Here is a 27430-nt window from a genome sequence, read left to right as displayed (position 1 = left end):
TTATGAAGCTACCAAAATACCTTTTGTGCGCAAAGAAAACAAAAATAATGACTTTATTCAACAATTTCTTCTCTTCCGTGTCAGTCTTCGATGTGTGTTCACAACAGTACCACGACACAAGCGTGTGCATTCCGCTGCTTGCAAACAAGCCGCAGCGCATCCAGATTCTACGTCAAAACGCTCTAATTCACGCTCCTGCGTCAGCAGCACCACACGCATCCATGGTACTCTCCTGACTGACACGGAAGAGAAGAAATAGTTGAATAAAGCTGTGAAAAAAAGTGATCTGTTTTTTAAAGATTTTTATTTTATAAGGGATGATAAATAAGACAGCACTATATATATTAAGCACAATATATAAGGCAATATTAAGCACAATATATTATTTTTGCACTGACCTTCAACAATGTGAATGTACAGTAACAGTGTTGAATGGTAATTGCACAAAATATTAATTTTCTAACGTTGCCAGTTATATGTTACACAGAGGTTCCAGGTCGAAGGAATGAGAAATTCTATGACTGCTGCAAGGAGCCGTACCCAGATGTGACTTTCACGGTGGTGATGCGGAGACGGACGCTATACTATGGTCTAAATCTGCTTATCCCCTGTGTGCTCATCTCTACTCTGGCCCTGCTGGTCTTCCTGCTGCCTGCTGACTCAGGCGAGAAGATCTCTCTTGGTGAGCTAGTAGCTACACACTTAGTGCCTTTGTCATCATTTTAAAATGCTAATGTTAGATGTGATTATAAAGTGATGTCGTTGTAGTTTTTATGTTAATAATAGTGAATTGTATTCATTCAAGTGTGCATTTACATATGTGCATTTAGTTTGAAATGTCATGTTTTCTTCAACTTCCTTGCCTAGAATTGTCTCCTTTTGGGAAACCGGCAAGACATTGAAGGAAATGATACACACTTCACCTTTAAAAGGGTTTATTATGGGAGTTAAGCATGACCAGCCTCTGCCATAACCAGAAGTGCATAAATGTCACGTTTGCCATTCATTCATGTTATTTCTCACACCGGCGAACCTCTCCATCCTATTTTTTGCTGACTTAGTGAAATATCCACATTTAAACCGACATCATATGAAATTCACTTTGGCACAGGCGAACAATTTATGCCGACATACCTGTAAGCTACTGTAAGTGGCGTGTAGTGAGATTGATGGCTTGCCAAAGATCGCTTCATTGATTAATGCAGTTGGAGAGCTCTGAAGGCCAAATGCCTCTATTTATCTGGCCTGCTGGATTTAGAGGATGCCGTCACAGTAAATGAGGGAACGCTCTGGAAGAGACTGAACCTGAAGTCACAGCAGAACACAATTAATTTTATTTTTTCGTTTTGTCTTTCCTAAATGGTATTAGTGGGATGAGGCTGCCAACATTACTTTCCACAGAGTGAGTCATTGGCTGTTGCTCTGTGAGTTACTCAAGATCAATACTCTAAATGCCAGCAATTAGCCGTCTTTGTATGATACAGTACATTGAAGTTTCATTTTATATAGCTCTGCTTAATTTTTTATCTAAGTAGTGCACTAAAGGAAGCTATTTTATGGTAACCAATTAAGACTTAAAACTGCTTAAGACTTAATTGCTTTTTTTGCATTCTCTTTCATCACTTTGACAGTAGCCACTTATGTAGGAGAGACTGGGGGTAGTTGTCACACTTTTTACTCCAAGAGAATATTTCTCATAGTGGGTCTATTTTTGGACAGTAACCACATATTATATGGATAGAATTCATAGAAATATATTGATTTAGTTTGCACTGGTTGTTTGAAACTGACATACCATATTTAGTTCAGTCATGAAACTCTACATGGCTTGGGCTGATACTGTAGGTCCTTTACATGCAATCTGCTAGCAATCACATAATTTACTGTGGGGCACAAGCAGATTGGCCTCTGCTGATTTTGTAGCCAATAGGCTTGCTTGCTCACCGTTTAAATAGCCTGGTTCAGTGTTTGCTGTAAGCTGGTCCTTCAGAGTTCCTCTGAATCCCTCCACCTCCTCCAGCTCCACCTGTCTAGATCTGCTACGCGTTTTATGTGTGCCTTTATTCATGCAGTAGCAGCATATCTTACCTCCTCACATCAGTGTGTTTGTGTATCTATTGGCAGTAGCATGTCCATTCTAAAACTAGTAAGAGTTGTCATGATTGAAATAGCTCTTGCAACAACAAGTCTTTATCTGTTTTATGGTTTCATGTGAAAATGTGTCTGTCACATGTACAATGAGGGAGTAATATATATGTTTTGATTGTCAGGGATCACAGTCCTGCTCTCTCTGACAGTTTTCATGCTTCTGGTAGCAGAGATAATGCCCGCAACATCAGACTCTGTGCCTTTAATAGGTAAGTCCAACCTACGATGTACATAATGATGTCAGATGTGTGATCGACTGAATTGAATTAACTGATATGTTATAATAATTTGGTCAAACCACTTTGCATAGCCTTATAAATCACTGTAAAGGAGAACTTTTGTAGTAAACTTCAAAAACAATTGGGAACACTTATGAGAGCTGATTTTAATAACTTATTTGAATTAGTAATTGATACAATCCATCTGAATAAAGTCAGTAAAATTAACTTTGCAACATTACCGACTCTATAAAGCTGCAATAATTTAATCCCTTGTTGAAAAGAAATTCACTTAATTGTATTAAATGTGTACTTGTACTTTAAATCTTAAAAGTATATTTTCTAAAACTGTACTTGCAGATAATGCAATATTAATAAAATAAAAGGCCACTTAAGTGTACTTTTCATTAATGTTTCTTAACACACTTTAAAAAGGCACTTTGTATTAATGTCAAATAAAAAAAAATTAAAGTACATTTTAAATTGCTTTAATAACCTTTCGTTGTGCTTTAAAGTACACGTTTTAATGTGTTGACTAACATACTAAGCACATGTAAAGTACTTGATTAACTGTAGCGTTACTTAAGTAGGTCTGAAAAGCACTAATGTTTAGCGAAATGAATTTTATATAAATTCAAACTATAATATTTTCATTTAATTGCAAGTTCAGTTAAGAGTCAAAAAATTGCATTGAGTTTGCATGTAATTATATTCTTTTAAATATTATTTCAGTAAGAAGTACTATTTTTAAAAGTATGCTAAAGTGTGCTTCTTTTTCACAAGGGAACACTTACATCAGTTTGTGAAAACAAAGGTAAATGTGTCCATTACACAAAAAAAAAAAAAAAAAAAATTTGGGGGCTGTCATTTTTTTTTTAAAATAATTCATACCTTTTTTCAGCTAGAATGCATTTTTCATTAATGTTTCTTAACACACTTTAAAAATGCACTTTGTATTAATGTCAAATAAAAAAAAATTAAAGTACATTTTAAATTGCTTTAATAACCTTTCGTTGTGCTTTAAAGTACACGTTTTAATGTGTTGACTAACATACTAAGCACATGTAAAGTACTTGATTAACTGTAGCGTTACTTAAGTAGGTCTGAAAAGCACTAATGTTTAGCGAAATGAATTTTATATAAATTCAAACTATAATATTTTCATTTAATTGCAAGTTCAGTTAAGAGTCAAAAAATTGCATTGAGTTTGCATGTAATTATATTCTTTTAAATATTATTTCAGTAAGAAGTACTATTTTTAAAAGTATGCTAAAGTGTGCTTCTTTTTCACAAGGGAACACTTACATCAGTTTGTGAAAACAAAGGTAAATGTGTCCATTACACAAAAAAAAAAAAAAAAAACTTTGGGGGGAACATGGTACGATAATGGTATCAGATGGTAATCAGGTAGTACTTTGGGTTATATACAGTAGTCAACATTTGAAGTGGATCAAAAAAGTTAATCAAATTTGTCCTATAAGACAAGAACGCATTTTGGTTTTAGGTTTTAGGACAACTTCGATGAAAGGTTTTGATCCACTTCAAATGTTGACTAGTGTATGCCACAGTATTGAAATTAATGTATGATGCAATTAATGTGGTACTAATCTATGATACAAAGATTTTAAAGGAATTACAGTACCATGGCTCATTTTTAAAATATCACAATAGTACCTGTCTGCATTTACAAGGGAAATGTATGAGTAGCCACACAACTGTTGCCCCATTGTAAGTGCATTTCTGTCCACAATTTTTTTTTTTTTTTACAAACTCTAACATTTAGTCAAAATACATTTGGGGTAATCGACAGATACTGTCAGTAGATTTTGCTTTTATTTAATCTCAGTGTCTGAAACAAGTTTTGTTTTTAGTAGGATTTTCTCTAGGTTGTTAAATGTAATTCTCTGTATCCTTTGATTAGCTCAGTATTTTGCCACCACCATGGTTATTGTTGGCCTGTCTGTGATAGCCACAGTCTGGGTATTACAATACCACTACCATGACCCGGATGGAGGAACAATGCCAAAATGGGTGAGGCATTGCTGCTTTTATTTCTTCTTACCATATAAACCCATCTGGCTGAATTGAATGATATTTTGATTACTTCCACTAATTGGAAAACAGTGTTATTTAGTAGTTAATTTTTCTGTCAGACCCGTGTGGTGCTGTTGAACTGGTGCGCGTGGTTCCTGCGGATGAAGAGGCCTGGAGAGGACAGAGTTCGCTCAGCGTGTCACAATAAGCAGCCGCGCAGCAGCTTCTCCAGCGTGGATCTGAACATCAGCACCGGAGCCGCGCAGTCCACCAATGGAAACCTGCTGTACATCGGCTTCCGTGGAATGGATGCTATTCACTATGCCACTTCACCCGATTCGGGGGTGATCTGCAGCCGGCTCGTCGCCACAGGTGAGGAGGATGTGCTGCTCCCTGGGGCTCAGGCGTCTTCCGTTAGTAGCGGCCCTGGAGAAAGTGAACTGTCCAAAATCTTGGATGAAGTTCGGTACATCGCCAAACGCTTCCGGGACCAAGACGAGGAGGAGAGTATGTGTAATGAGTGGAAGTTTGCAGCATCTGTCATTGACCGTCTTTGTCTCATGGCCTTTTCTCTGTTCACCATCCTCTGCACCATTGGTATCTTAATGTCTGCCCCTAATTTTGTAGAGGCCATTTCCAAAGATTTCTTTACCTGAGGCCTTCGCATAGACATTTGAGACCCTGGACCACAAAACCAGTCTTAAGTCGCTGGGGTATATTTGTAGCAATAGCCAAAAAAACATTGTATAGGTCAAAATGATAAATTTTTATTTTATGCCAGAAATCATTTGGATATTAAGTAAAGATCATGTTCCATGAAGATATTTTGTAAATTGCTTACCGTAAATATATCAAACCTTAATTTTTGATTAGTAATATGCATTGCTAAGAACTTCATTTGGACAACTTTAAAGGCGATTTTCTCAGTATTTTGATTTTCTTGCACCCTCAGATTCCAGATTTTCGAATAGTTGTATCTCGGCCAAATATTGTCCGATCCTAACAAACCATACATCAATGGAAATATTATTTATTCAGCTTTCAGATGATGTATAAATCTCAATTTCAAAAAATTGACCCTTATGACTGGTTTTGTGGTCCAGGGTCACATTTGTACTTCTCAGAGCCTCTTAAGTGTAATAACATATTTCTTTTATAGATCAACTAAAATTTGATTTGAACTAATAGTTCATCCAAAAAGGAGATTCACTTTAATTGTATGGAAAAGAGCAGCGTGAACATTTTGCTTAGGCTCTTCTTTAGTATTTCACGCAAGAAATGAATTATACAGACATGAGGATGAGTAATGATTTAGAAATTATGAACCATTCCTTCATGACTGGTCTCAACATACATGTTTTTGAGTGTTTGTGTATTAGTGTCTGTATAAATTGATGTATTAACTGAAGTGTGCACCAGAGATAGGACTGTAGCCTCATATGCACTTTATAAAAGCTTATAATTAATTTTTTGTTTGTTTGTTTTCATAAATGAAAACATTTGCTTTACACACATGCAAACATGCATCTATGAATTTCTGTATTGTTATATCTGCCATTATGTTTTTGTCTATACTTCTCACTGCTGTTATATGTCTTTCGTTGTACGTCTTATAACTGCTGGAGAATCAGTCAGTGTATGTGATGATATGAAGGTGGAGATTTCTAACCTTTTTCCCCCCCAAAATATTGTACAGTATAATGACAAATAAACATATTTTTGTAGGTTGAATATGATTTGTCAAACTTATTAAATGTGTTAAAACCAGCAAAATGTTGTGACTGAAAATCACTACATTAACCACTCGGATAGGAAAACACAATACTAGTCTTTCTGTCGAACTTCATTTAACAACTTGTTCTCATATCATAAATACCAGAATATTGTTTGACATGTAGAGAGTGTGTAACATCTCCATCGGGTGGCTGGTAATAAAACTGTGTAATATGAGACACTGCAAAGCCAGGACATGTTTGGGTCACAAATGCTACACACTATATTACATTACCATATGCCTTTATGAATTTTTAGATGCTATTTTTGTGGCATTTTTCTCTCTTTTTTTTCTGGCTCCTTCAGCGTATATCAGCCCAAACTTAAATTATTCATCTAATTATAATCTGGAAAAACAGTTCCCTTTTTAGGTCTCATTTATACATTTATGTAGTATAAATAGGTTCTTTCACTCTAAAAATGATTCAGCAACATAAAGTGGTGAATTCGGTTAAAAAACATGATATACATATTTACATTTATTCATTTATTATTATATTTATTCATATATTATTATTTATAAATTATTTTATTATTTAATAAAAATAATTAAACTTTTAACAGTGAAAAGTGTGAAGGAAATGCTTAAATTATTCCCCCAGATGCGTAAGAGAATTAAAATTAATTCTACCACAAAATTAAAATTATATTGTTTTCTATTATTGTATTGTTTCAGTGCAGTGGCAAGTAGTGTCCATACTTTGCAACAGTAAATATAAACTTTAAATATGAATAAATTATAAAATGATTGTATATTTGTATTCTGTAGGGTGAAAATTTGTGCCTATTTAACAGTTAACATACAATTGAATTCAACTGTTGTTTAAACAAAAAAAAAAAAATTGTTATCTTTTTTTAGAAAAAGTTGTTCCCCAAATTTATATCTGCATAAATTTAGCAAGCGTCTGTGGTATTATGCTGATAACAAATTTGACATATTTTAGTCTAAATTTTAATTAATATTTTCAAATTTTCCCATGATCTTGAAGCTCAGCCCCCATTTTAGAAAAGTCTGGATTTGTGCTAATTTCTCTGTGGTGATAATTGCTCCCTTGATAGAAACCAATTGAAAACAAAAATGTGATTAAGCTTCCATTTAACTGAATACAGCACATTTAACAAAATTTACATGCATAGAAATAAATTGTATGGTTAAAAAATATGCATGTTTACAAATTCTGCCTCTTGTTTGCCACTCCATCTGAACAATGACCCAATTGCTTTCATTATTATTATTTTTTATTTTTTTTCAGGACCAAATATATAAAAACATTAATAACAAACCTGGCAGTGATAAATATTACCATGAACTGCTTACACAGGCTGAATAGGAAAACTGAAATTCTGTAAATACATAAACAACAGCAGAACCTATTTTTTAGCCACTAAATGAGAACCACTAGTATATCTTTCTGGTATCCCTTACCAAAAAGTAGTATACTTCAAGTTTATTTTATTAAGTATACTTAAGTAAAGTTCAAGTATATTTTAAGTATACTTTATGTAGTAAGTTTACAAATATCAGTGTACTAGTAGTATACTTGTAAGTGTACTATTTCAATACTCCTTGGGACTAAATTGGCCCACTTTCTAGTATATAAAAGTATACTTTTAAGTATACTTTAAATATAACAGTAGTAAATTTTGAGTACACAACTAGTTTACATCAAAGTGTTTAGCTTGTACTGCAACTATACTAAAAGTGAACTTATAGGTATACTGATAGTTTACTAATTAAATACTTGTAGCAGCATTTTTAGTACACTTTGAAGTATATTCTCAAATCCAATGTCAGCTCTAAATGGACACAATCAAGCTAGGGCGTTCCCCGTATTAGGCGACATGCATCGTCATCGCCTGAACGGCGCGAGAAATTGGCGATGGCTACCCGCCTGTGGACGAGGTGGGCCAAAGACGCTAGTCCGATTACGACTACGATTGGGTACCATCAACATCGGTACGATGACTGGAAGGAGCCGCGAATTGGCCAACGTCCTCAAGACTCGCCGCATCGACATCGCGTGCATTCAAGAGACGAAGTAGAAGGGAGCAAAAGCCAAGGACATTGGCGACGGCTACAAGTTCTACTACAACAGTGAAAAGCTGCGGGATAGCGTTGTCGAAGTCAGCTGGGTGTCCGACTGGCTTATGTCCATCAAGATCGCCTCCGGATCGACGTCGATGCGAGTCATCTCGTGCTATGCCTTGCAAACTGGCTGTGCGACCGACGTTAAGGATGCGTTCTGGGAGAGCCTGGAAGCCCATCCTCGATCAATCGAACCGGAAGAACGCCTGGTACTCGGTGGAGATCTGAATGGACACGTCGGGTCGGAACGAGATGGATACAAGCAAGTACACGGCGGGCAAGGGTATGGCACCCACAACGACGACGGTGACCGAGTCCTCGACTGCGCCGAGGCCCACGATCTTGCTGTGGCCAACACCTTCTTCACAAAGAGACTGGCGCATCTCATCACCTACAGCAGCGGTGGATGAATGACCCAGATCGATTATTGGATGCTCAGACGGCACGACCTGAAACTGGCAACCAACGTTAAGGTGGTCCCGTCAGACAACATTGGCCCACAACACCAGCTCCTTGTTATGGACATCCAATTGGACCTCGGACAGCATCGGCGAGCGCGGACGACCGGGACGGAGCGGATCAAGTGGTGGAAGCTCCCTGAGAGCAAGGATCAACTAAGGGGCGCCCTCAGACTCGACGACATGGACCTTGACCAGCTGGTGGACGCCATCTGGAGCAACGTGATCGAATGATCGGATGAAGCAGATGATCGACAAGCAAATTTGGTGGTGGAACTACAAAGTGCAAAAGGCGGTCAAGGAGAAGAAAGCGGTGTTCAAAGCATGGCACCAATCCCTCAGCCAACTGGACTACGAACAATACAAAGCGCTCAAATTGGCGGCGAAGCGAGCAGGCGCGGTGGCAAAAGCCACATTCCATGACCGGCTAAACAAAGAGCTGGACACAACCGGGGGGAGCAAACAAAATTTATTGATTGATCAACGCCCGCCATCACGCAACGCAGGATTTCGGCCAAGTTAAGCATGTCAAGGACAACGACGGCAACACCTTGCGAGACGCCCCCGCCATCCTCCAGCGCTGGAGCGATTACTTCGTGAAGATCAGCAACAACGCATTTCCTCATCTGCCAATCCAAAGCGCCCACCCCGTCTCTGGCCCCATCATGCCGATAACGACAGCGGAAGTGGAGCCATTAAGAAGATGAAGAACGGGAAAACAACCGGTCCCGACGATATCCCCATCGAAGCCTGGAAACTCCTCGGGCACAGAGGTGCCGAGACCCTCGCCGTCATTTTCAACCGAATGGTTGACGAAGGCGCGGCCCCGACGACCTGGATGACCAGCACAACAGTACCCATTTGGAAGGGTAAGGGCGACGTCACGGAATGCTCCAACTACTGGCCGATTCGCCTTTTATGCCACGCCATGAAGATTTTCGAGCGAATCTTGGATGCTAGACTACACCAGATCGTCACATTCACGCCGAATCAATGCGGCTTCATCAAAGGCAGCGGAACGACGGACGCCATCCATGCCGCCCAGCTCCTCGTAGAGCGATACCGGGAGAAGAACAGGTGAGTTCACGTGACCTGGATCTCGAAAAAGCGTTCGACAAAATTCCGCACGACCTAATCTGGCACACCCTCCGGTCCCACAACGTGCCCAAGGCCTACGTCCAGTGGATCCAAGCGTTTTACCGCAACGTCACCAGCGTGGTTCGAACCCCGGTCGGATCATCACCATCCTTCCCCATCACTGTCAGAGTCCATCATGGATCAGCCCTCTCGCCGCTCCTATTCATCCTATGCATGGACACGGTGATGGCTGACATCCAAACCGCCCACCCGTGGTTGCTCCTCTTCGCTGACGATGTATTCTTGGCAAGCGAAGACCGTCAACAGCTGCAAGACCAAACGCAGCAATGGAAGACCTGACTGGACAAGTACGGAATGCGGCTAAACATCATGTAGCATTTGGACCAATCAGACACACATTTGTTCATTAGATTTAACAAATCAATTATTCATTAGATTAACAAATAATCACAGACCCCTCACCCAATAAACATACTGGGTGCCAGCATGTCTGGGAATGACCCCAGGCCCCTGGTCACCATGGCAAGATCAGATAAACTTTTACGACCTAAAAGTATGTAGAGAGAATCAACTCTTACTCAAGTCTCTCTAAAACAGACACATAATGCCCATAAAAATGGACTCTTCTCTAATTAATTCATAGGAAAACCTTTCTTTGAATGAACACACATATACTTCAGGTCATTGTGTATGTTGTTACTGTTATTGTATATTGTCTTTTGTATTGTATACTGTTTTATGCATGCTTATGATAGAACCACTCATTCATGTAACCTTATATATACTATGCTTGGTCTCTATGAATTCGTCTTCGGATGATCTAATTGAGAGTGTATATTATATGTTTATACCTATGCAACATATTAGTGTTCTAAGAATCTTTAGTAGTTTTTGCATCAACACCCAATCAAATTACATATGCAAAATACCATGCTCTAAGACAAAGAGTCGTAAACTTTCTCTCCAAAAGTGAAAGTCACCATTGGCTCTGTGGGCTTCTGCAACCCTTAAGTCTGCACCAGGCTTCGGCCTTGTCTTTACATTCACCAACGATCTTTGGATCTCAGCCAATCTCTCTCGAAGTCAGAAAAACATCTTTTTGGAGTTCATCACTCTTCAAACCCGGAAGAATGTGATCGCGACTCCTACACCTCCGAACCTCCAAACCATCAAGACTTTCATCTGAGATGATGGTTTTACTCAGGTGGTTCTGACTCATTTTCCATAACTGCATTCTCTGGTTTCTCTAATGGCTTCATTCATCCACTTTAGCTCCCCTTTTGTATGCACGCGTGAGTGTATGCATGTTTGTTTGTTTGTTAGACTAGTTTGAGTTAGTGTTTAGTTAATAAAACTCTTGTGCACAAATTCCATGAGTTTCTGATTCTGCCTTGCAAATGAATGTCTCTTTACGATTTTGATCCTTGCTACATGCTCTAATGCATTAATACTGTATGAAAGTATTTTCTGTGGACACGAAAATATCCTTTCCTAGAGTTGATATGAACTTACACTGAATGTTCGCTGGACAAACAGATTAGTTGAGGGCAATTTAATTCTGCTACAGTTACTACTGGCAGCTCATATAAATAATTTTAATTAATCATAATTAATTGTAATTATTTATATACATTTCCCTTTTGAGCTAATTTGCTACAATCAAGAAGACCAAGTATATGGAATGCGGGCCTCAGACGAACGGAGCCATCTGCATTGACGGCAAAGATCTGAAGAAGGCGACCAATTTCAAGTATCTCAGATCTGTCATCAGCAGCGACGGCGACACCGTCCCGGACGCCCGAACCAGAGTCAACGCCACCTGGACGAAATGGCGTCAAGTCACCGGCGTCCTGTGCGATTGACGAATGCCCATTCGAATGAAAGCCAAGATTTACAAGACCGTGGTATATTTACAAGATCGTGGTACGTCCCATAGCCCTCTATGGATCGGAGTGTTGGCTGACAACATCCAAGCACGAGCAGGCCCTTCACGCAATGGAAATGCGAATGCTGCGATGGTGTCTTGGTCTGACCCGATGGGACCACGTGACAAACGAAGACGTCAGAAAGCGGATGGTGGAGAAGACGCGAGAAGGACGACTCTGGTGGTATGGCCACGTCGTAAGAACCTGCTTGTAAACAAAAAAGTACATAAAGCCCATTTCTGAGAAGTACATAAAAAGTAGACTAAAAGTATACTTTCCTATTTTAAGTTCAAAATAAGTATACTAATAGCACACTTTTCATAAGGGATATCTTTCTGTGTTTGTATATTTCCATATTAACTTACATTGGAGGAACTCTTCTCTGGTCTTGGGTTCAGGAAATGAAATTATCTGGATGCAATTCACTATGAAAATCAGTAAACGGTACACATTGGTGTGAAATCCACAAGCATTTTATAGCAATTGCATTGTGTTTTTAAATATTGAGTGTATTTTAAAGTTTCCAACACAACAGACAATCAGTCTTACACTGATTATCCTTAATAAACCAACACCAGTGTTCACCACGTTTACATGACCTTACCAACATGTAAACACGCATGAATACTGACCCAATTTGGCTCTGCACATAAATATCTTCATTGATGCTCTGGAAGCTTATTCATTGTGCATGACCTTTACACATTTCTTTACATTTTGATGATAAAACTTAAGAGAAGCCCAACATTTTATAAATCTAATCAGTTTTCTTGTGATGTCAGTTTTTTACATAAAATTATTTAATTTAATACATTTATAATATTTAATTTGGGCTGCATTTTCCAACGTCATTGTAAACCAATAGTTTCTATGATCTACGACTTTTGATGGTTTTGGGAAATTAACATTGTACATTAAACACACTATATGTGAAGCAAGTGTCTTATTAAATACATTTTAAATAAAGAAATACATGTAAATAAATAAATAAATACATTTCAGCTTTGTACTTGCATTGCTTTGTACCTATTTCTGAGAGTAAATATATTATCCAGTATACTTTACCTCTACAAGACATCGTTTCTATCTTCTCTTGGCAGAAATCCTCAAGTTTCTTTCTCAGATGAGAGACAGATTTTTGTACATTATCACAGGAGAGGACAGCACTAATGTTGATGTTGGGTGAGTCCATAGGCAGGACAGAGAGAGACTGGAAACTCTACAGACACACAAACAACAGAAAAGTGTAAAATGTCAGTATAACAAGTTTAGAATTTATTTAGTTTGTTTAATCATTTTAAATGGTAAATTTTAGTATCTTACTTTTAGTATCTAATATCACTTTATTATCTTATTTTTGGGTGAATTATCGCTTTATCCTGCTGAACATGTTAAAGCTAATGGGCCATATCCCAGTAAACACTTTATTTGACTTCTGTGTATATTAAATTTATAAACTAAATTTATAAAAACTTTAAACACCTGATGCCCTGTGCTTACTTCACCAGTTGCCAATCAGTGAGATAATAACAGAACAACATCATGTGGCATCACTTGACAGAATTCCTGAATTACAATTTTAATATTAGCAAAAGCTTGTGTAATTACAAGACATTATTAAAGACCACTGTCTCATTTATCAGCGCTCTTGTTACCTGGAGGAAGCAGATGTCCTCAGCATGTGAAATCTGCTCTAGCTTAGCTTCTTTCTTCCTCAGATCAGCAGTCTGCTGCTCTAGTCGCTTCAAGAATTCTTCAGCTCGACTCACTGCAGCCTTTTCTTGATCTTTTAGCAGCTGAGTCACCTCAAAGCGACTTATCTCAATGGAGGAGATCAGCTCTGTAAAAATCCTCTCACTGTCCTTCACTGCTGCCTCAGCAGAGCGCTGTTAGGAGACACATTATCAATAGTCCATTTAGTAAGCTCTTGCTGGGTTAATTGATACTCCACCAGAAAATGAAAATTCTTTCATCATTAACTCTCCCTATTGCTGTCCCAGATTACGTTCTCTCTTTTGTGAAACAGAGATTTTAAGAAAAATAATTAATCTCTGTGAGTCCATATAATGTAAGTGGATAGGTCCCTTAATGTTGACGCTTCAAGAGCGTAATCCAGTTGATGAACAAATGTCTTCTGAGGTGAAATGATAGGTGTGTGTGTGTTAGAAAAATACTAATATTTTAAACTTTTTGAACTATAAACCATCGCTTCCGACCAACCATTATACAGTATGTGGGTTCACACTTGACATAAACATAACTAAACATTGACTAAACATAAGCATGATGTAAGCAAATTGTGATACTCATACAAGAAGTGATGCAGAAACACGCTTATATCACACTTCACAATGTGTTGAGACAAACATAACTTATAGTTTAAAAATAAACAAATACAAGTATTTTTCCTTACGCCCACCTATCATTTCGCTTCTGAACACATTGATTATCAACTTTGTTCGTATGGATTACTGTTGAGTTTGTTTTGCATGGTTTTTAAAACCTCAACTTTAAGAGGCCCACTTGAATTATATGGACTCACAGAGATGAATTATTTCTCTAAAAATCTCTGTTTGAGTTAATCTCTTCTCCACAGAAGAAAGAAAGTCATTTACATCTGGGACAGCATGAGAGTGTGTGTATGATGACAGACTGGGTGGAGTAATAGCCAGCGGTTCTTCTTCTTCTCATAACTCACCTTATGATACTTCACATTCTATCTCAGCTCCTGAATCTCTTTCTCTATCTCCTGGATTTGCTGCTTCAGTCTCTCCTTTAAGTGTTTGTGTAGGACAAAGAAACAACCAGTGAAATTAAAACCAGTGAACAATTTGTGTTGTAGTGCCATGGTGCATAGTACCAACAATGGATATCTATTGTATTTCTTAGTTGTTGTTTTTTTTTTTTGCGTATTATTAGTCTCATGCCATGTAAGTGTAGGCTATCAAAGATTCATATGGTAAAATGTGAAGTCTGATGCAGTAATTGCACAGGTCTCGGTTTTACTGATGTCATTTTGGTGGTCTGCTTCTCAAATCCATGAGCATCACCAACAGTACTGAGTCAGATGATTTTCAGACCTCGTCAGTGTATAAAGTCAGTTCATACCTCTTGCACTGTCTTCTGTTCTGCAACTGTGACAGCATCATGGGTTTTATGTTCATTCATCATACAGAGCACACAAATGCACTGCTGATCCGTACGACAATAAACCTCCAAAAGCTTATCATGCTCATGACAAATCATCTCCTGGAGTCGTCCTATGGCATCTGACAGTTATTTTGTGTCGCTTTCCTGAACCTGAACGAAATTCCTCATGATGTTCAAAATGAGTCTGACAGTAAGATTCCAAACACACAAGACAGGACTTGAGAGCTTAGCATTTTCTTCCAGTACAGACGTCACACTCTACATCTCCAGGTCCAGCATAATGCTGAGCAGGAACCACAGTTTGGAGTTTGGGCTTTATCAGTTTCTCCAACATTTCAGCAATCACCATATTCATTGTCATATGGAGTGACAATGTTATTAGTAGAATTCTGCTATAAAGATCACATTGATTCACAACACAAGCTATCAGAATTCCATCTTAGTTTTTGGCCATTTAAATCAGAAACTGAACCAAACTGCTTATTTTTGCACAGTTTGGGCATCTGAATAAAACTGAATAATTTTTTAAAATTTGCTTTAGTATGAGCTCCATATTCTCACTATATCATACTCCATAAAAGCCTGATGTATCAAATATGACACATAATGCAAGCATCTTTTTCAGTGGTTCAATAAACCACTCCGTTGAAAATAAATTATTTTCTTACTCTTGTTTTATATGTCAGGATTTACATGCTTAAACATATGTACAATAGGTTTTAGGAATCAACAACATCACAATGATAACCTCTGGAAAGTACATGAAAATGCACTATTTTATTGTCCATGAATTCTACAGCTTCAATATTTAATGTTGAGCAAACATTCAATATGCCATAAACATTCTGCCCAGGTCACTGACTTGAGCCGATTAAGCTGTGAACACATAGTAAGACTGATGATGACCTGATCACACCATATGTAGACAGAGATATTTTCATGATGCTGTCAACTAAATCCTATTGGAAGAGCTAGGACATAGCAAGTGGCTTGCATATAAATAAATAAAATAATCTTATCTAACTGTACTGCATTAGATCCTGAGCTATACATATTCAAGATATTTATAACCTATTGAAAGTCATTGATTGATACATTTGCCCTCATTAGGTGACAAGTGACCACAAGAAGAGTTTTTGTTGATGGAAACAGAGCCTTCCATAATATTCCATCACTGTAATAAACAGGGCTTGCAGTCTACATTCTGTTTAGGTCCTTTCTTCACAGAATGAGAACACTTCCAGTCTTCTGTTTCTAAGTCAGGCTCATTGTTAACACAATCCGAGATGGACTTTGCATAAATACATAACAGAGTTTGTTTGCATAGTTGCAAGGTGGCCACAGAGACAGAGAGAGCGCCAGCGCTGGACCGACTTCCCTGTTGAAGTGCAGTGGTGACCGTCAGTGGTTACCTGTGTGGGCAGACAGACAGTGCTGGTAAATGATCTGTAAGAGTGGAGTGAATGACGTAAGACAGTGTGGAATTACATTTACCTCTCTCTGAGAGTCAGTGCAGGGTTGTTGCTGAGGAAAGAGAGCTGCTGCTCCAGGCTGCAGACACGAAAGGCCAGGTAACACGACGACAGGATAAGCAGGATAATGCTATGGGACAGAAGTCAGACTTACATAAACAGCTTGCTTTTCAAATGGAAATAGAAGACCAGAACACTGTAACTATAGGTGACTGGCTTGAAACTAATTAGAGGGATGAGATCACGGAGAGCCTTTATGTATGTTCAGCTGGACACTAGATGGCAGTGTTGTGAGTTTCTTTATGATTCATATCTAAGGGAAATACAACTTAAACATATAATCATGGCCACTGCTACAAGCATGAACACTACAAAGTCTGTGGGACAACCACATTGGTCGGGAAAAAAAATTATATCACACAAAATTCAGACAATTTTATATTCATAAATATTAATTCTGAAAAAAGCTCTACTTTAATTATTATTATTATACAAATTTTGTACACATTATGTTGTTTATATAATATAGGCTGACAATTGTAAATAGTTTAACTATTATATTATATTATATTATATTATATTATATTATATATGACCCTGGACCAGTCATAGGGGTCCATTTTTTTTTATTGTGATTTATACATTATCTGAAAGCTAAATAAATAAGCTTTAATATTTACGGTAGGAAATGTACAAAATATCTTCATGGAACATGATCTTTACTTAATATCCTAATGATTTCTGGCATAAAAGAAAAAAATTTCATTTTGACTTATACATTGTTGGCTATTGCTACAATATACCCGTGCTACTCATGACTGGTTTTGTGGTCCAGAGTCACATATGATATGCATAATTGTAAATAGTTTAACTGTATTATATTGTTTTAATAATTAAGGTTCTGAAAACGGATCATGTTTTTAACTCCTAATGTATTTGGTGGGGTGTTTGTTTGAATTTGTTGTTATAATCATTATAATCTGCAGGTCCCAATTTGTCATCTTATTCTGTTGAGATTGTTGCTTTAAAACATTTCTTCTGGTAACATCTCTTTCATACAGAGTAGAGTATTTTTCTGAAATCAAACGGCAGACTCCACTGGCGTGTGCACATGGCACTGTGTGATCCACTGGATAGCCAGTTTACATGCATAGCAGTTTACTTGTCCAGTGAGTTTATCCCTGCTGCACCACATATACTACACAAATCAGGCCACATGACGATGGGGACGGATTACTGGAACAGGTGGACTGGCAAGCAAATGCAAGTTATGAGAAAATCTCCCCTGCCTCTTGATTTGGTCTATTTATAGAGCTTGTAAAAAAAGTTTACTTTTTTTACTGAAGTACGTTTAAATGTGCATACTTTTCTTCTATGATTTTCAATTGAAGACTTTTGACAGAGTACCCACACTTCAAATGAAAGGTGATAAAGTGATTTTTTGTGTTCGAAAATGACAAACCACTGAATTAGGTGTCTTTAAACAACACACATTAGTCTCTGTGACAGCATATAAGCACGAGTGAGAAAGCAAGCATGACCACATAGTAAGGATTGTCCAGCCAAACTCACAGCAGGATGAAGAATTTCAGTAGCTGGTACTCCATCTGGCCCAGTTCTGGTATCGTCTCCGTCAGGAGGATCTTCTTGGTCTCCAGACTTTGATCTGAAATGGACAGAGCAGTATCACAGGATGAGGAAATGCATGACACATTTATTTAAGTCCCCTTAATCAATTTTTAAAAACATTTCGAATTCTTTTATAAATGCATACAGTTAACCACATGGAATATTTGTTGAAATATGTTGAAATAAAATATCTACAGTATACTATATGTGATCTACCCATAACCCTTAGCCCAAAAAATGGCTTTTAACAGTACACAAACAAGCATTTAAAAGTACAGCATCTATTAGTCATAGCAGAGACTGGTATTTTAATGTTTTATCTCTACTTTCTAAAATCTCCTTTTGGGCTTAATCCTGTATTGCATAATGGACCCGAGCAAACAGGACCGTCCCTGCTTCATGTCCACACACACTGAGAGAACCAAGCACTCACAACATGAGCAGACACATGACGTCAAACTGAAGTGATCAGCTTGTTCCCGAACAGAACAAAATCATTTAATGGACATTTTTTCATTCCATCTGAGAAACATTTGATCAAATGGGGACATTAACTGCTGTCTGGTCTGGTCTGAGAAATTAATCTGCTCATGGCTAATGCATTTCCCACTGCAGAATTTCACCTGGCTTTACCATCAGCAAGCACGGCACAAAAATGACCTGATAATGTGCAAAGCTGGGGGAATTTTTTCTCTCATCGGTGGGCAGTCTGTTATATTCTTGTAACATGATCTCATTACACTACATGTTTATTTCAGTAAGTGCTAGCCAATCATTCATCCTGTAAAAATAAATTCACTTTTTGCATTCATGAGAGGTAGAATTTTTATATCTAATCTCATAATAAGTCAAAATAGACATTAAGGTTGATATTGTTGGATTTAGCATTGGATGTATTGGATGTTATGGTTGTAATATATATTTTTTATTTATTTTAATATTATTACTTTTACCAAAAATGTCTATGACTTTCCCATGACCTTACCAGTTGTTTATAATTACAAGATATTTTATTTAAAATCCCTTTATAGAGATTTCTGAGATTAACGAAACTTCCAAAATACATCTAAAATATGCAATACTGAACATTTCATGAGTTCTAACCCATCATTACCCCTATAAAAAAAGGCAGCGTGTGTGTGTGTGGGAGTATCATTCTAGGATAGATTTTGATTGTCATATTCATATTATATATATATATACATGCTATTTATAAAACCATAACTCAGTATTACTATGGCATCATTTCCAAAAAATATCTAAATACCTTTTTTAGTCAGTCACTCACCCTCCAGAGGCTTGTCTGTCTGGAAGGGGCCGTCTACGGCACTCAGGCCGGCGGTGGAGTTTCCCAATAAGTCAGGAAGAGATGAAGCTACAGACACAACTGATGGCTTCCTCCTCCACTTCAGCACCGGAGGAAACTCATCTGGTACAGGGAAAACTTCAGGGACAGGGAACTCATCCTACACCGGCACATGGAAATACGGTCACACTAGGATTCACTGTGTGGGCACAATTTATACATCCCTTTTATATAAACATTCACTTGCAGCTTGTTTTCATTGGGTGGCAATATTGTGAATGAAAATTGACCAAATGGCAGAGATTTGTGAAGGAAAAAAACACATTAATTTCACAGTCTGGACTCTCAAACCTACCAGAGATAAAGAGTTGGGCTCCTCCATGTACTGCTTGAGGCTTAGGATCTTCTTCCCATTGACCTGAATGACAGACAGCAGCATGATAAAAGCCCACTTGTCATTAGGCTAACACTGATTACATGTTCTCGACGTAATAACCCAGAGGTACTGACTAAACTCTCACCTGTAGATGTGTGCAGATGCATCTCAACACATCATAGACGCTATCTCTGGACAGTAGAGACACAAACACGTACTGTGGGTGGAAAGGACACAAACATATTATCATTAGAGTGAAGAAGTTTAAACAGAGACTACAATACATGGTGGCTGTGGCATGTTCACTTATATTCCTACTAGAAAATCCAGCTATTTTTAAACATGTTGGTTTCAAACTAGTCCAAGCTGGTCTTTAGATGCTCAAAGCCGGTTTAGGTGCTTAATGGTGGAACTATGCTGGAAGATCTTGGACCTTTAAAAAACAGCTAACATGCTTCAAAGCACAGCTTCTTTATGACCTTAAGCTGGTAAAACCTTCTTATTTCAGCATAACTCCTTACCTTTAACTGTCTGGTCAACCACCTAAACCAGCATGGACCACACTCTTAAAAATAAAGTTTCCAAAAGGGGATTTTCACAGTGATGCCAACATAGAAGAACCATATTGGATTCTCTAAAGAAGCTTCAGTGAACAGTTCTTTAAAAAATGATTTTTTCTTAGTGTGAAGAACATTTAAATAATCTAAAGAACTTTTTTTCTAATCTAAAGACACAATTACCACCTTAAAATGTTTTAGTTGGATGTTCTAGCAGAGACGAGAGATAGTGTGCATAACCAGAGTATGAAGACAAACCACTTTGGTTTAATTTAACAATAGCCACATATAATCTCACTACCAGGAAAAGGATCATATTTTTAGGGAACACTAAGAGTGCATGAAAGCCCATCTCTCTTTGTACAAAACAAATGCAATCTTCAAGAGGAGTCGAAAAATAATGAAATCATGTGCACTAAACAAATTCTCTAAGATACTCAACTTTTGCATGCATGTTCACATGAAAAACATTTGAAAAGCACGTTTGCATAGGGCAGTGGTTGCAGAGGAAATTTTGCTTCCATTAGAAAAATTTGCAGTTTCATGCAAATGATTTAATTATTTGGGAGATGCCATAAGTAATGTACAGTATATAGATTGTGCATAAGAGATGCGAGTGTATTCACTTGTTTATATACCTGCATAAAAGAATTGCCAGCATTCAAACTTTATGATTTAGTTATTTTGTATCCTGAACTTGAATGCATAGTAGTGGTTGCAATAACAACTGCCTACCTAGGATTTTACCAGGTGCACTTCAAAGCAACTATATTTATTTTTCACAATGGCCATTTTGTTCTGCTTTCACTGTACAGGAAGTAAACGACTGCCTTAAAGAAATCTAGAATTACTGACTATTCACAGGCATTAATCCTCAAAGCAACGTCCAACAAGACTGCTTTCAACTGCTATATTCCACAAGATCTTCAGTTATATGAACTAACTGAAGCCTTAGCTGAAAAGAATTTGATGCTGAGTCCACTGACACAACCAACGGAAAGAAAAATGACATATGAAATGTCAGTGAATTTCCACTAGAGATTAATTAGATTAAATGGAAAAGAAATCAAGTCTGCAATCACAAGACCTCAAAATGAATTCAAACATTTCTCATCAAATACTTTCAAGACCAAATTATCTGAGCTATGCTAGTCATATTTAGAGTTGTATACTCTTGCTATAGTACATATCTTATTTGTCTATTTTCATTAATTGGAATTTCAGAAGAAACATTCAAATTTTTACACTTTTTCTAGAGTTTCAGTACTAGAGATATCAAATAAGACACGAACTGTGCACAGATTCGCCAAGATACTAGAGTCTGCATTGCAAATCCAAAATTTCAAGAGATTTCAATCTCAAATGTTTCTCATTAGAATTCTACAAGACCAAATTATCTGAGCTATGTTATCCACATTCATTTCAGTCCATTTCTATTCATCACCAAGAAATTTTAGAACAAAAGAAACAAAAAATGTGATCTCCATTAAGTTTCCTGAGCTTTGAAAGCGCAATCAGCAAATAATAATTTATAAAGACGATAATATCTGATAACAAATCAATTCTTTGCACTGGCCAATTGCCAGCCTACTGAATAATGGTCTTCTAAACCAGTCTTACTTCGCTGACAAGAACTAAACAAAAAGGTATAAATGCTGACAGCTGTGAGATATGCTGACTGAAGACATAGATTCGTCTCAGTGTTGCATCTATTTGCATTTTCACTGTTATGCTAATGCTGATTAAGCTTTGTATTTCAATCTGCCGGTCGATGACCTGGAACCCGGTGGAAACGCACCTTCTGACTGCTGTCTGTGGTGATAGCCAAGCCATTAGGAACCAGACCTGCTGTCTTATGTTTCTTCACCAACTGCACAGACGCAACAGGAAAGGCCACCTGAGAGGCAAGAGAAAGTGGCAGAAAAAAAAGCAAAAAGTTCCTTGTTTCAAAGTCCATTCTTGCACACAACATTTTCCCTCTCAAGGATGGAAACTGAACCAGCTAAATCTAATTACTAAATAACGTGGTGCACAAAGGAACGATATAACGTTACGCTTAATTCAGCACAACAAACTGCAACGTGGTGTGCAGCCAAAAGTACACAAAACACCAGTCATTCTGTGATCATTCCTTACGAATTTGTTCATTTGTTCTATGTGATAATTCCTTTTGAGTTTGTTTTGATGCTAAAATTGTACTACCAGAAACAAGTCTGTTTTGTGTTGTTTTCTGAGTCATTCAGACATTTCTGTACTGATCTTCACAATATTTTAAATGTAAAAGGCACAAAACTTCAAATTGTAATGGGTTAATTAATTTTATTTTATTTTTCTATTACAATATCTATATGATATTTGAATTAACAATATTAAACTTTCCATGTTTTGCAATCATTATTGTAATTATATATTGTATAATTCTATATTCCAATTATACAGAAACCTGATTTATTATTAAGTACACTCAAATTGATACTTTCACAATGTGCTCAGCTAGATATACACATGCCTTAGTACTTTGGGTACTGTGTGAAAATATCATTTGATATGACGTTCAGTTTTCAAATTAAATGTTTAAAAATGGCACAATTTTCTAACACAAATGGCACCTTTTTTCCTGGGCATGAACTTTCTAGTCATGTTTATCCCAGCAATAATCATCAGCATAGATGTGACGCTCACCTTGATGTCTTTACCAAAGAGGTTGGCGTAGAAACACAGCCAGTTTCGAGAGATGTAGAGTCGGCCTTGCAGCAGGATGTCTCGCAGCAGGGCGCAGGAGTAAACTAAAGGACGGGTCATAAGTGCACTTATACAAGAGATCAGCAAGTCATGCAAGCTGATACTGAACAGCATCAAATTCTGACGTCTTGTTTTACTTGAACTAGCCCAAAGCATCTTGATATCAATGTCAGACAGATTGTAACAGCATAATATTACCAAACACCAAGATGAACATGAAATTAATTTAGGTCCAAATGACTGAAAATAGGGGTAATTTAATCCTTGAAATAAATGTTTTAGGATAACAATTGAAACAGAAAAGTTATGACATAAACCTGAAAAATATCACTAATCAAACAAGCAAATCAGTGACACTGACCATGTGAACAACTGATTAATAATATAACATAACATAACATAGCATAACATAACATAACATAACATAACATAATATAATATAATATATAATCATCAGGTTTTACGCAAACTTGTGTTCATGCAGCTCCAGTGCAGCTATCAAATCTAAAGAGTGACACACTAAGAAAAAAATTTTAAATGAATGTGCATTTATGTACATAAGCTTCTTGTGGCAGTGTTATGCTGATGAAAAAAATCTATAGATAGATAGATAGATAGATAGATATGTAAACTATATTAAATTATAAAATAGTTGTTGTGAACATATAGGTATTACATATAGTATTAAAGGGTTAGTTCACCCAAAAATGAAAATTCTGTCATTAATTACTCACTCTCATGTCGTTTCAAACCCGTAAGACCTTCGTTCATCTTCAGAACACAAATTAAGATATTTTTGATGGAATCTGAGAGCTGTCTGACCCTGCATAGACAGCAACGCAACTGAAATGTTCCCAAGTCCAGAAACATAGCAAGGAGATCTGTAAAATAATCCATGTGACATCAGGGGTTCATCTGCAATTATACGAAGCTACGAGAATACTTTTTGTGTGCAAAAGAAAAAAAATAACGACTTTATTCAACAATTTGTCTCCTCCGCATCACCCTGGTGCCATTTTGGAGAGTATCCACTGAACGTAAACAGCGTATGCTGTTATCAGGAAACAGACCCGGCGTGACGCAGCTGACACAGAACAGCATACGCTGTTTATGTCCAGCTGATATTCTCCAAAATGGCACCAGGGTGATGCGGAGGAGACAAATTGTTGAATAAAGTCGTTATTTTTTTTCTTTTGCACACAAAAAGTATTCTCGTAGCTTCGTAAAATTACGGTTGAACCACTGATGTCACATGGATTATTTTACAGATCTCCTTGCTACGTCTCTGGACTTGGGAACATTTCAGTTGCGTTGCGGTCTATGCAGGGTCAGACAGCTCTCAGATTCCATCAGAAATATCTTCATTTGTGTTCCGAAGATGAACGAAGGTCTTACGGGTTTGAAACGACATGAGGGTGAGTAATTAATGACAGAATTTTTTTGTTTTTGGGTGAACTAACCCTTTAAATACATTATATAAAATAATTATACTTGTAAATTGTTAAATATAATATAATATAATATAATATAATATAATACAAATAAGATGCATGATATGAAGCATTTTTAGTAATAGTTCACTAGTGGTAAATGTATTATTAACTAGTGTTTTCAGACCTTTGCCCACCTCTGTATGTAATGGACATTTTTATTAACACAGCATGTTCACCAGTCTGATTTTAAATAAATTAAACTACTTTAAAGCAACTGCAAGATGTTACTGAGGAAGGTAGAGTCGCACTACCAAAATAATTATTTGATCATTTCACAAGGTCACTTTACAAGGAGCGGCAAGATGCAGCAAACTAATACGTAAGAGGATGCAGTGGAAGGAGAGTGATAACAAACTTACCTTTCATTAGGAGCTCTTCTTTGGGAACGCTCTGGAAAAGCTTGTGGTACTGCGCATTGTACTTGCTGACGGTCTGTGAGGAAGTAGAGGAAAGAGAAATCAGCTGCTTCGCACAGCTCTTCTGCAGCCTGGCGCTTTCTCGTAAGGGATGTGAGCTCTGCACCAAGCTGAGCATGCTGACACGACACAAACACTCCACACCAACCGAGAGGCAGCCTCACAGATACTCCGTCCCTCTCCACTGTCCCGGGACCCAAGAGCCAACTTAGCTTCGTCCTGTTCCTGTGAGCTAACACAGCGTTTCTTCTTACTTCAGAAGCGTCTCTCTCTATCTCTCTCTCTCTCTCTCTCTTGGTCGCTCGCTCTGTCTCTCTTTCTTCACTGCCCCGTCACAGACATGCAGCAGAAACACCCACTGCGCCTTGACGGAAAAACCTGTGGGCTTGTTTCTAGCACATTTGTCTTCACCAGCGCTCTCTCACTATTGCTTCCTGCAGCTTAGAGCGTTTCAGAGCACACTGATACACAACAGATCATTAGGATGATGGATGTTCATTATGTAGATGGGCTGATCCAGTCAAATGTTTAACCCTGCTTGTACAACTAAAGAGCCAACTTAGCTTCGTCCTGTTCCTGTGAGCTAACACAGCGTTTCTTCTTACTTCAGAAGCGTCTCTCTCTATCTCTCTCTCTCTCTCTCTCTTGGTCGCTCGCTCTGTCTCTCTTTCTTCACTGCCCCGTCACAGACATGCAGCAGAAACACCCACTGCGCCTTGACGGAAAAACCTGTGGGCTTGTTTCTAGCACATTTGTCTTCACCAGCGCTCTCTCACTATTGCTTCCTGCAGCTTACAGCGTTTCAGAGCACACTGATACACAACAGATCATTAGGATGATGGATGTTCATTATATAGATGGGCTGATCCAGTCCAATTTTTAACCCTGCTTGTACAACTACACTGTCTGTTTATAAGCTGTAATAAAAGCAATATTTCTTAATTCTATAACCAAGGCTAGGGGCCTGGAGGTGCAGTGTGACAGTATCTTTCATTGTGACCTTCACTCAAACTTCCTGAGTAGCAAAGCTGTGGTCACAGAATCCCAAAACGTATTTGGACACTTAAGTCACAACTAAAAGTGTAAGAAAGACTTTCATCAAGTCTTTGCGTAGGATAACAAGATATTAAACTAAGTGGCATTTATTTTTAGGAAATATGACACAACAGTTTTACAAAAAGAAGTTTTACGAAGTTTTTTTTTTATTTTTTTTTTACGAAGTTTAAGATTTTATTTTTAAAATTAATTTTTTGTTGGCAAAAATCACTGACATTTTCTGTTTGTCAAATGTTATGGAATATGTTCATACACTGACATAAATGTATGACGCAGCAATTTGCAGTAATTTTACACAAATAATTACAAAGAACCTAGAAGTAACACATTGAAATATTATCTTGTAAAACACTCCAATAATCTTTGTTTTATTTACAACTTTGAAACAAATTGTTATAAAGTGGTTAATGTGTTGAACGTTACTCTGCTAGGACACATGAGTGAACTTCAGGGGAACTGACTTTGTATATTCACTAAAAATCACTACGATACCAGATGGCTAAAAATAATTGCAAAAATGCTGGGTCATTCCTTGGATGTGGTGTCTTTTCCACCTCATGCCAACTGAAGATATGTTTATTGCTCAGAAAACAGCACTGGTTATATAAAGAGGTTTTGTTTATCAGGTCTCAGTCAAGAGACTGGATTTTGTCAAATTTTGAGATAATATTTTGTTGTTGTTTATGACCAGAGGTCAAGGTTTAGCTAGTTAGCATGGTCCCATTAACCCCTGCTGGTAGATGCTGTAACTACACCATCTGGGGGCAAAACACATCTTTCTCCAGCTAACATAAATATTAACGGAAAGCTGTACAGCTCTTCTTTCTTGGTTTTTGCCATGAAACAAAAGCTGAGGACATGGGAAAATATTTCATCTGATAGAAAATGTATTATAATGCTTACAAAAATGTTATATATGTTCAAATATACTTTTATTTTTATATTTACATACAGACATTTTTAAATACGGTTAAAGGAACACTCCACTATTTTTGAAAATAGGCTAATTTTCCAACTCCCCTAGAGTTAAACAGTTGAGTTTTACCGTTTTCGAATCCATTCAGCCGATCTCCGGGCAATGATCTATGCTAAGCTACAGCTAAAAGTGCTACCGCCAGACCCGGAGATCGGCTGAATGGATTCGAAAACGGTAAAACTCAACTGTTTAACTCTAGGGGAGTTGGAAAATTTGCCTATTTTCAAAAATAGTGGAGTGTTCCTTTAAGTGTCAAACTGTTTTTTGGGTCACTGTATTTATAGGTTGGACAAAATGATATCGAACTGTATGTCATCTGGTACTTACAGATCCACGGTAGCATTTCTTGGTGTCCTCATATGACAGATCATCTATTAGATGCACCCTGTGATACAGCAAGAAATATGTAAGAGGATCTGGAAAAATATTAACCTGGATATCTATGGCGTTATTTTACTGACAAATGTCGAGAGCGCATTATTGTAGCGCGAAAGCACATTAATACAATGCGCGAGCG

General features: G+C 37.4%; 1 protein-coding gene and 2 pseudogenes across 1 annotated transcript in view; 2 read left to right on the top strand and 1 right to left on the bottom strand.

The window, feature by feature from the left end:
* LOC107679711 (neuronal acetylcholine receptor subunit alpha-7-like) overlaps window positions 1-5056 on the top strand; it is a 13940-nt gene extending 8884 nt beyond the window's left edge. Inside the window, exons 7-10 of the mRNA XM_016475340.1 lie at window positions 488-682; window positions 2271-2357; window positions 4288-4397; window positions 4520-5056. Of these exons, the coding sequence (XP_016330826.1) occupies window positions 488-682; window positions 2271-2357; window positions 4288-4397; window positions 4520-5056 (929 nt within the window). The remainder of the gene's footprint in view (window positions 1-487; window positions 683-2270; window positions 2358-4287; window positions 4398-4519) is intronic.
* A 3899-nt stretch (window positions 5057-8955) lies between these two features.
* LOC107679702 (RNA-directed DNA polymerase from mobile element jockey-like) lies at window positions 8956-10190 on the top strand (annotated as a pseudogene).
* A 6190-nt stretch (window positions 10191-16380) lies between these two features.
* The window catches only part of LOC107679739 (GRAM domain-containing protein 2-like), a 20834-nt pseudogene continuing 9784 nt past the window's right edge, over window positions 16381-27430 (bottom strand).

The sequence above is a fragment of the Sinocyclocheilus anshuiensis genome, unplaced genomic scaffold (genome assembly GCF_001515605.1).
Source record: "Sinocyclocheilus anshuiensis isolate Anshui unplaced genomic scaffold, SAMN03320099.WGS_v1.1 scaffold224, whole genome shotgun sequence".
Lineage (NCBI taxonomy): Eukaryota > Metazoa > Chordata > Actinopteri > Cypriniformes > Cyprinidae > Sinocyclocheilus > Sinocyclocheilus anshuiensis.
The sequence above is the reverse complement of the archived record's forward strand: the minus strand, read 5'-3'. Positions and strand labels throughout refer to the sequence as shown.